We start from the raw sequence: 11,276 nt of genomic DNA, 5'->3' as shown, positions 1-11,276 counted from the left end.
ACAGTCAGCAGAGCAGTTCAGGTGGTCTCTAGACCACTGAAGATAAATGATCCTAGCCAATCAAATTTGTGTAATGTCAGAAAATATGAAAAGCTCAAATTTTAGTGGCTAGATGGTTACGCTGATTGGGTGGGACCATTGTCTTCCGAAGGCGTAAGCAACACATGATAATTGGCCCTCGCCCAACTTTCTTCGCTTGACATCACATCCAAAGAGTCCACAAAGGGCCGCGGAGGTTTTTTTGGGCGGAAGTCCAAGTCTGACCATAGAAAACTTAAATTAAATAATTAATAAATAAATAAATAAAAGTCTTACTAAGATAAAATAATTTTAAAATAAAAAAATATAATTAATTTTAATTATATTTTATTTTCTTTGATATTCAATCGGTATTTGATAGTAAAATTCACGAGAAGGTCTATTCTTTAGAACATGTGAAAGACAAATATAATTTATAAAAAAAAAAAAATGAGAAAAATATTGTATTTAATTTACGTGCCACATTTTCTTGGGTGGAACTTTATAAACTTGACTAAAAATATAATTTCATCATGTGAAAACTATGGTAGGGTGGGAAAGCAAATGAATGAGTCAAGGAAATTGATGGTCATGGTGCTGCTTTCACTTTCTCTGCAGTTGACCCAATAAAACACATGAAATCATGGAAAGTTATTGGGCTTATATTAAAAAAAAAAAAAACAAAAAAAAAACCTCCATTAATTGAATTGTTGATATTATTATTTTTTAATTGATGATAATTAATTTGTTTTGGTTTTATCATAGGGGAAGAAGTTGAATTAAGGGAGTGTTTGGTAAAATTTGATTCTTATTACTTAATTACTTAAGTTCATTTTAAGTTAAATTATAGTTAAGTTGTTGACTTAAAACTTATTACTTAATTTTACTTTAATTATTATTATTTTTTAATTGATGATAATTAATTTGTTTTGGTTTTATCATAGGGGAAGAAGTTGAATTAAGGGAGTGTTTGGTAAAATTTGATTCTTATTACTTAATTACTTAAGTTCATTTTAAGTTAAATTATAGTTAAGTTGTTGACTTAAAACTTATTACTTAATTTTACTTTTATTATTATTATTTTTTAATTGATGATAATTAATTTGTTTTGGTTTTATCATAGGGGAAGAAGTTGAATTAAGGGAGTGTTTGGTAAAATTTGATTCTTATTACTTAATTACTTAAGTTCATTTTAAGTTAAATTATAGTTAAGTTGTTGACTTAAAACTTATTACTTAATTTTACTTTTATTATTATTATTTTTTAATTGATGATAATTAATTTGTTTTGGTTTTATCATAGGGGAAGAAGTTGAATTAAGGGAGTGTTTGGTAAAATTTGATTCTTATTACTTAATTACTTAAGTTCATTTTAAGTTAAATTATAGTTAAGTTATTGACTTAAAACTTATTACTTAATTTTACTTTAATTATTAAGGTTGTTTTATAAAATTAACTTAAAATTTATTTTAAATCATCAAATTGATATATTTATTTGCATAAATTATAATTAGGGTAAAGGATGTTGAGTAATAACACACATCGCAAAGTAGTAAATGAGATCATGGAGGTAACTAGAGCAAATGAGGGTAAAGAAATAAAATGAATATTTGAATTTAAAAATAGATTAATTATTTTTTACTTATTACTTATTACTTAAAATCGTTTTTGACTTTAAATTATACCATTAGGTTATTTTACCAAACATACTTAATTTACTTAATAACTTAATTTCAGTTATTAAGTCCCTTTAAGTTATTAAGTTGATTTACCAACATCCATTGAAAATTCAATTTAAATGTTTGTAAAATTGTCAACAAAATTCATTCTTCCATGTGTTTATGTAGCTATAATGGAAACAAAATTAAATATATATCCACAATATATAAATATATATTTTTTTAATAAAGATGCTATTTTGTTTAAAAAATAATTATTTCAATTTTACATTTTTAAAAGATTATATTTCTTTTATCTTAAAAAATGAAATTTAAATTAAGAATATTTAAAAAAATTGATAAACAAATATGTTATTATATTAATTAAAATAAGTGTAATAACTCTTTAATATTATCATTATTTTTAATATATTACTTTTAATTTTGAAAATATGTATCATTAATTTTAGTATCATTATATTAATAAAAGACTAAATTTAACATAATTAAATATATTATTATATCAATTTAAAATAATCACCACAATTGGCAAGGGTATTTTTGTCTAATTGTTACTTATGGAGGAAAAAAAAATTAGTTTCATTGGAAAGTTTCCTCAAAATTAGATGGGTTTTGTGAGATTCAAAAGAGTCAAATATAAAAGTAGAAAATGAAATGTTTAAGTTTTCTTAGTAGGAGCACTTAAAAAAAATGTACAACACATACATAGGCTTTAAATACAATAAAAAGAAATAAAGAAAATAAAGGATTAATTTGCTCTTACTCTTAATTTGGAAATAAATATAACTTTAACAAATAAATATTTCTAACATCCCCGTAAACTTATAATGTGACTGCAAGAAGCATTGCGATTTTACTAAAAAATAATAATAAAAAATACAAATTTGAGTGTGGCTTTATAAATAAGTTTACAATATGTAGGGAAGAAGAAACAAAAGATAAAGTGTTATGTTGAAGGTGATGACAAGTGAGGTGGGAGTGACAATCGATCTCAATATACTTGATCCTTTTATGAAAGATAGAATTGTGTGCAATCTAAACAATGCTCTTATTGTCAAAATACATAAGAATGAGATAAGAAAGAGAAACACTTATATCAGTAAGTAATCAATGTAACAAAACTATCTCACTAATAGTAGATGTCATAGCACGATACTTAATTTTTATAAAAGATCAAGAAACGATTGTTTTTACTCTTCTAAAAAATAAGAGAATCGTCTAAAAATATACAAAATTTAATGGTAGACTTGCGATCTTCAAGATCATTAGCTCAACCAATATTGGAAAAAACATGTAGCTCTAAAAAAGAAGTAAGTAGAAGTAAAAAACTTTAAAATATAATGCTTTGGAGATAATGCAAAAAATGAAGAACAATAGTCTAATGAACTATAGTAGGAGAAATAACAAATTAACTAACAATGTGAACAACATAAGTAATGTTCAGACATGTAATGGTGAAATAAACCAAACTGCCAAAAATGGTACGATATCTAGCAAGGGGTTACCATTAGAAGAAGAATACCAAACATTAACCTCAAGAGGAGTGTCAATAGTCTTAATGTCAATAAGGCAAGCATGGTCAAGAATATCAACCGTGTACTTAGATTGCGAGAAAAGATAACCTTTTGGAGAAGAAACTACCTCAATACCCAAAAAGTACCATAGAGAGCTCAAATCCTTCATTTCAAAATAAGAAGCCAAATTTGATTTCAACACTACAATTGCACTATCTCATAATCCAATTTTGAAGTTTACTCAACATTCATTATAGAGAGTCAATTGCACTCTAATACTCTATGTACATTACATTGAGACACTAAATGCTTAAGTCCATTACTTACTATCAATTGTAATCCACTATATATTATAAAGAAATAAAAAAATGACTAATTGACCATTACTCTTAAAAATAAGATAAAAATTCTAAAATAGGAAGTAACTATAACTTTAACAAATAAATATCTCTAAGGTTTCACATTTTTCCTTTAAACAATGAAATCTAAGAAAAAATTATTCTCTTTTGTTTCATTCTAACTAAACATGAAAATGAAAACAATGTACATGAGGGGTGAAAAGAAAGGCCACTATTTGTTTAATCAAAAAAAAAAATTTAACTATTGAAATTTGTATGATAAAAAGTGATGAAAATTACTTTTTAAAGTTTTCAAGCAATATAACATATTATGTTACTTTTTAGAAATAATAAGTTATTTATTAAATATGATCATGTTAATCCCTGACATGTAACAATTCACTTCTAACCGTTATTTATTAAACATGATTATGTTAATTCTCAATGTGTAACGACTAGTTTCCAATCATGTAAATATTGTCCTCTTTTAAAACAAAGTGTTGCTATTTATATGGTCAAGAGGTTTCACCTATTCAATGTGAGATATCATAATTAGCTCTTTATGTACACATGGGATTATGGAGCTTAATAGTCAAAAACCCCTTATAGAACCAAACAAACTCTTGAGATTGATGATCAGTTCATAGGGCCCTCATTTACAATGTTAAGAAGTTTCATCTATCCAATGGGTGAAATCACAATCACCTTTTCATGCATACACAGGTTTTCATTGTGTCCCATGGGATTGTGGGGCTTAATAGTAAAAAACACCTTATGTGACTAAACAAACTCTCAAGATTGAGGATCAACTCACAAGACTCGTTTACATGGTTAAAAGGTTTCCTCTATCTAATGTGAGGTATCAAAATTACTGTTTTATATAGACATGAGTCTTCATTGTGTCCTATGTGGTTGTATGGCAAAACAATTAAAAACCTGTTATAGGATCAAACAAACTCTCGAAATTGAAAATTGGTTATGATACCATTTTATAATGACTCACTCCTAACCATGTAAATATTGTTCATTTAAGCCTACAAAGTCTTCACAACTTTAAAATGTGTTTACATGGTTAAGATGAACCTATACATATAGTGCTATAAATCTTTTTCCATATTTGATAAGAGACATCTCATAATATGAGTAAGTTATCTATCTAATAAAATCAAATTACTTTTTAAAAGGTTTATTTAAAATAGTGTTTTGGTACCAAAGAAATCATTTTCATAAACTATACCATAATATGATGGACGTAGGTGTTGTTGGACCATAATACAATGGATTTAGGTGTTTTTTCTAAGTACAAATGCCATAAACAATATAAAATCTTCATATGTGTATATATATATATATATATACATATGTGTGTGTGTGTGTGAGTTGGTTCAAAGGTCTAACAAATAAGCAAATTTGACTTAACCTGAAACAAATAAAACAGGGCACTTATCGAATTGATTGGCTGAGGCATGACGGAGCACTATTCTTAAAGTAGATTCGCCCTCCTTGGGGTATCAACGTTGATGTAGTAGAGAACTAACATTCTACCTTTATGATTCAACAACCTAAAAACCTCACCTTAGGTGCACACATTTGACAAAGTATCATACAACTCAAATTTATAATGTACCCCTCTAGGTATTAGAGTTTGGAGACAAGATGAAGAGCAATATTGAATGCAACAAAAATGTAGTAAGACTACAACAAGTGACGTGGACAACTTGGGTGTTGTAATGGCTATGGTAGCAACAAGGTAGTGGTTGTAGTTAGTGGTGGATGTAGCAGAAGAAAGAAATTACAACAAATTCTAGATGAAGATTGTTGTAGAATCCAAAAAAGCAGAATGATCACTATGATGATTGTAATGGATCGATCTTAGATACGAAAGGTGAATATTTTAGTTGATTATGCTCGAGTATGGTGATGGTTGTAGTGCATCAAACTCGAGGAAAAGACTCTCTAAAGCACGGGTTGGTAGGGGGCAATAATAATGGGAAGCATATCTAAAAATGGTATATCAAAAATTGAGCGAAGGTAAGGCTTTTATAGGCAAATTTCAAATGGGACTCTCTTATAAAAGTTGAATTTGCAAAAGGTCAAATAAAAATTAATTTGTTTTTGGCCATGATGTGGGGGTGGACACAACGCACATTAAAGATTTTTAACCCGAACCATCAAACCACTCAAATTCCCATTGGAATGGGCTTGGGTTCGTAGACATGTGAGACTTTCTCTTACCTGTTAACAAGCTCAAGAGGACAAGGAAATTAAGTTAATATATATATACGTACCCACTAAAAGTGCTTCTCTTTTTCTAATGTGGGATTGAAAAACACACATACTCTATACACTCTTTCTTATATATATATATATATAAGGAAATTCAATGGACTTGACCCAATAGAATGCTTGTCCAATTGTCTCACATGGGAGGCTTTGTAAGTGGTGCGGGCCTTTTCAATGGGCTCTTCAAGTGTGAACTTCCACAAAAAGACCTAGGATAAGACAAGAGAGTTATAAATTACAATCATCCTCTTCCACCACCACCACCATCGCCATCACGGACCTGACCCAATAGAATGCTTGTCCAATTGTCTCACATGGGAGGCTTTGCAAATGGTACATGCCTTTTCATTGGGCTTTTCAAGTGTGAACTTGTACAAAAAGACCTAGGATAAGATGAGACCACCACCACCACCACTAACTTGACCCAATAGAATGCTTGTCCAATCGTCTCACATGGGCGGACTTGTAAGTGGTGCGGGCCTCTTCATTGGGCTCTTCAAGTGCAAACTTGCACAAAAAGACCTACCACCAGCACCACCACCACCATGGACCTAACCTAATAGAATGCTTGTCCAATTGTCTCACATGGGAGGCTTTGTAAGTGGTGTGGGCCTCTTCATTGGGCTTTTCAAGTGCAAACTTGCACAAAAAGACCTAGGATAAGATGAGAGAGTTGTAAATTATAATCATCCTCTTCCACCACCACCACCACTACTACTACTAATAATAATATGATTACAATTAATAAAAATGTAATTGTCATAATAATAAAACATGATTATTATTTTAATTATTAGTAGGTGAGTTGGTGAGCTTGGAGTAGGAGTAGGAACAAAAGACATTTGACTCCTACTTAGGAAAGTCACATGCGTTGAAAAGGTGTTTCATGACAATGTCCCACACTTACCTATATTATTTGAAGTCATTGAGTAGTCAATTTTGGGAGATTATTGATTACTTCACATAACTACAAAAAACCAATCCTTCTTTCTTCTTCCAAAGATAAAAAAAAAACAAAAACAAAAGCAAAAATTCTTTGGAATTTCCACTCAATTAGTAAATTAATTTGGCCCATTTGGGTACATTTTATTCTTGATGATGGGTAAGTTATGCCTCTGAAATTATTATTAAAGAATATTGCAGTTACTTAAAAAAATAAAATAGAATGGGATAAAAATGATGAATGAGATTAAATTTCCTTTCGGGAAAGCCACTTATAGAAGAGCCCTCACCAACAAGATATTTGTAGATCATCCACCAAAATGATTATGGCCACACATTTTTAGGCCCTACAACTTAAAAGAATGTGTCCTTTTTGGATGGACATTAAGGGTGCATGTCATATGGTGGTTGTCGACCTATAGGCACTCAAAGTTAAAAAAATAACGAAGATGAAGACGGGTTTTATTTAGTTATTTTATAAAATTAAAAGTATTTATTTTTTTATACCGATCAAAGAATGAAAGTGATACGACAGAGTCCAACAATATTGTATATGACAAGTATTGATATATTGATTTGTATAATACAAGTACATGTGTTTTCATATGCTCATCATACTCAAAAAAGCATGTGCAAGCATACGGTTACCCTCGAGGTTTGGAGCCAGCCTTTAGGCAGCAAGCTAAATACCAACATAAAATCTTGGTTACTGGTGAGCTCCACTGTACAATGAATAAACTCACTCAAGTAACCATGTAAATACATACAAAACCAAGCCATAGTGAAAAATCAGTTAAGGGAAAAAAAAGCAGTATGAACTTTTGAGCCTCATCCTCCATTGCTGTATACTTGTATTTTCCTCTTATCATCTCTCAATTTCTTGCTTACAAAGAGGGCAGCAAGATATGATCCTGAGCCACTGATCCACACACTTCAAGTGAAACATGTGTGAGCACGGCAACTGCCTCACCTCTTCCTTTTCTCGGTATTTAGCTAAGCAAATGCAGCACTCCTGCCATGATAACATGGAGAAAGCTTATTAGTTCAATGGCCTTTTTTTTTAGCATGAAGTGAAATTGGGGCCAAATGATATTTGGCCTAATGACTCTTAACTATCGGTACTAATTTGCTATAAAAAATTGTGGCCTAATGGCTGACAATTCGTCTGCAAAGCGCTATCTATACTTAGGATATGTTTAGGAATGTTTTAAAAAGCTCTATAGAAAACAACCGAAAACAATCAACATATGCTCATAGTTGTTTTTCCCAACAGGTTTTCACAAAACTGTTTCCTATCAAAAAGTAACCAAATGTGTTTTCGAATTTGAAAAACAATTTTCATTCTTAAAAACAGATGACTATTTTTTAAAAACAGTTACCAAGCTCAAAATTGAACTTCTGATAGTAGTCTACTACAATATAGAGGCCTAACATTGATCAAAATGCTATCTATAAATTGAGGCCTGATGGTGATTATCCATCTCTAAAGGGTTGTCTGTATACGCTGGCTTAGTGATTTAGCTACTGGGATTTAATTGACTACTGAAAATTGAGGGTTGACTGTGATCATCCCTCTGCAAAAATTGATTGGTATATCTTGGCTTAGTAACTGAACTGTTAGTAGTAGTTGACTATACTTACAGGGTATTCACTTGAAAGAGGAGAATTGCTGTCAGCGCCATTGGGGAGATCCAAATTGGCGTTGGCTTCTTTGAATCTCCAGCTGGGTAGCCTGGAAATTTGGTCATCAGACGCCCCTTTATCCACTGACCCCATGTTCATGTTGTATCCTAGGAGGTTGCTAACCAGTGGGACGCAGCAACACAGCAGCACAAACAATAGGAATGGGAAAGAGTAGCTAATAGCATTCCAGGCAAGCAGAGTAATGCAGAGGACATGAAGCTTTGGCGCTCGATGGAACGATCCAAAGCGAGAGTCGAACACCCAAACATTGCCCATCACGAACCATATAGCAAAGAAAAGCTCAAGAGAAGTCCGGCACTTGTTCATCAAATGGGAGCTCCTGTTACAAATTTTCATGGCATTTTCTAGATTAAACCAGGGATATTGAACTGTTTTTAGTACTAAAAGATATCATCATATGGCTTGAAACTGCAGTTGTTACCTGGATTCTTCGTTGTTTCTCTGCTGTTCAATGTCAGGGAGGCTAAAACCATCTCCTTGAGCTGAATAAGGGCGCTGGTAACGCCAGTAGAGCAGTAGCAAGCTTAGGACACACCCGAAATCGTATCCAACTATCCAAATTCTCATAGGCCAGACGGGCCTCTCAGCCTTGGAAACCGAGAGAGTGAAGGTTATAACGCCTATTTGAACAACCAAAGCTATAAACTCCAGTATCATCCAAGTGCTGGAATTGAAAGGATTGGCGCCCAGATCAGATCTTGATCCATTCTGGTAGTGGAACACTCTTCTCAGGAAGCTAAACCACCTTGCCCTTGATATCCTCATAGCTGTTCTTATCAGGAACGATGAAGGGGGAGCCCGAGAAGATCTGTTCCTCACACCAGCTGCCATTCTGTCCTCTCCTGCTGGAGATAGGGATGAAAATGATACCGAGATTCCTGAATTGCAGAGTGAATCCGGTGGGAAAAAGTACCGGGTGTTCATTGGGAAGCAGTTAGACAAAGCAGGATTATATTAAACTACAAGCCTATGAGCTTCAAGTGGCACAAATGGTCAAATTTCGAATGACCCAAACGATTCCGGCCTTCGCCTATTGTGAAGAGGAGTATACAAAAGATTGTGTTGTCAAGGAATGACATGACTTTATGCTGGTTTCAATTGTCTATAACCAACGACAGAATCAGCATGAGTTCACTGGGATCTGGCTTTGGTTAAAAGCCTTACAAGGGGAAATGAAAGATTTGAAAGTACCAGCAAGGCAGAAGTGAGTAGAAGATCTCAGAAAGGTACTTTTCTGAAGAAAAAAAGCTTGAATTCAGGCTCATCTGCAGCAGGGTACAGCCCCCAATTCTGAGCTGTGAGCAACTTTCTCAGATCTGAGTAGTCCAAACCCCACAGCTAAATCCTATCAAAGCTTCAAGAAACTCAACTGTGCTCACACCATTTCATCACTTACTGCCAAAACCTCCAAAACCCCACCACTCAAGCACTTCCAAAACCTCAATTTTCAGCAGTAAAGCTCACAAAACCATGGACCTCAAGTCCCAAGCTCGAATGGTTGTAGCTGAATCCATAGGAAGTGTAAATAGAGAAGAGGAGGAGTAGGAAGAAGAAGAAGAAGGGTGTGAAGAATAAGACAGGAAGGTGAAGTTGGGTTCAGATGGTGACCAAGAATCAAACAGCTTTGCTTTGATTCCAAGGGAATAGGAGAAGAGAAACAAACTGGTGGCCTAACTTCGGTGTGAGCTTTGTTTATTCAGTAAGCAAAGCTCAAAGGAGAGAAGAGACTTCTTCAACTGCAAATCTCTGTATTGTTAAGAGAATTAGTATAAAAGCAAAGATTATTTGTTGTGATACAAACGCTTACTTTTTTGGATTTTAATTGGAAACGAGGTATAGACCAGAGAGGGGTTGATTTCATTTCTACGTTTGGTGAATCCCTCCTTTATCTTTTATAAAACCCCCCCAAAAAAAAAATGAAGAAAAAGGGTTTTGAATTCTGGCGGGTACAGTAGTTGTGGGAGATTTTTATGGTGGGAGGTTGGCCACCAAACCCAACTGGTGGAGGTAGCTTGTGTTATGTTAATTGGAGGGCCATGGCTCCTCTTTCTCTGCCTCTTTTGTATTGGGATAATGGTCACATCTTCTTCTGATGTCTTTGGATAACCTTCAGAGTTCAGACAATGAATGCTAGAGAGTTTAAGAAGATGCCACATGAAAGAGGATTAGAAGCATAAAAGTACTTCAATTTTATACTTCCACGCATTGGAATGGGAATGGAATTATGATGGGGATAGAGACAAATCATAGAACCATATAGAAGGTCCATGGAAAGGAATCTAAATATAAGATTTGATGTGATAATCTTTTCTTATTTTGTGCAAATATTATCCGTTTCGGGATATATATATATATATATATATATATAATCACCTTACACATTCTCATTTTTTTGTCAAGTGAAATAGACAAAGTTTTATATTAAGGTCGAAAATCAATTTTATTATCATTTATGATAATATCATAATCATCTATCATAGACACGTTATTATCTTTGTGTCAAGTGGGATAGATAATTTTAAACTAACGTTGAAAATCAATTTTAATATCATTTATAATAATTTGATTAGAAACAGTTTTCATTCATCCGAAATAAGATATCACATTTCATTTCTATAATAATAATTTTTATTATTTATATTGATATTCTAAAAAAATAATCCAAACTAATAAATGAAAATGGATTCATTTGATCAAAACATGAGTATAATATCTTGCTATTTCACTATTGATTTCTAAGAAAACAAAATGGAAATTAAATGATTGGATTTTATTCCTTATCCAATGAAGCTATGCCAT

At 32.4% G+C, this 11,276-nt stretch overlaps 1 protein-coding gene across 1 annotated transcript; it reads right to left on the bottom strand.

Annotated features, from left to right (window-relative positions):
- Positions 1 to 7,320: 7,320 nt before the first annotated feature.
- Positions 7,321 to 10,496, bottom strand: LOC100260079 (E3 ubiquitin-protein ligase At4g11680). The gene is made up of 3 exons (XM_002267550.5): positions 8,899 to 10,496; positions 8,415 to 8,796; positions 7,321 to 7,785 (listed from the first exon to the last, which is right to left on the bottom strand). The coding sequence occupies exons 1-3, from the start codon at positions 9,399 to 9,401 to the stop codon at positions 7,639 to 7,641; spliced, it is 1,032 nt and encodes a 343-aa protein (XP_002267586.3). The 5' UTR covers positions 9,402 to 10,496; the 3' UTR covers positions 7,321 to 7,638.
- Between the last annotated feature and the right edge of the window lie 780 nt (positions 10,497 to 11,276).

This window comes from Vitis vinifera, chromosome 19 (assembly GCF_030704535.1).
Source record: "Vitis vinifera cultivar Pinot Noir 40024 chromosome 19, ASM3070453v1".
NCBI lineage: Eukaryota > Viridiplantae > Streptophyta > Magnoliopsida > Vitales > Vitaceae > Vitis > Vitis vinifera.
The sequence above is the reverse complement of the archived record's forward strand: the minus strand, read 5'-3'. Positions and strand labels throughout refer to the sequence as shown.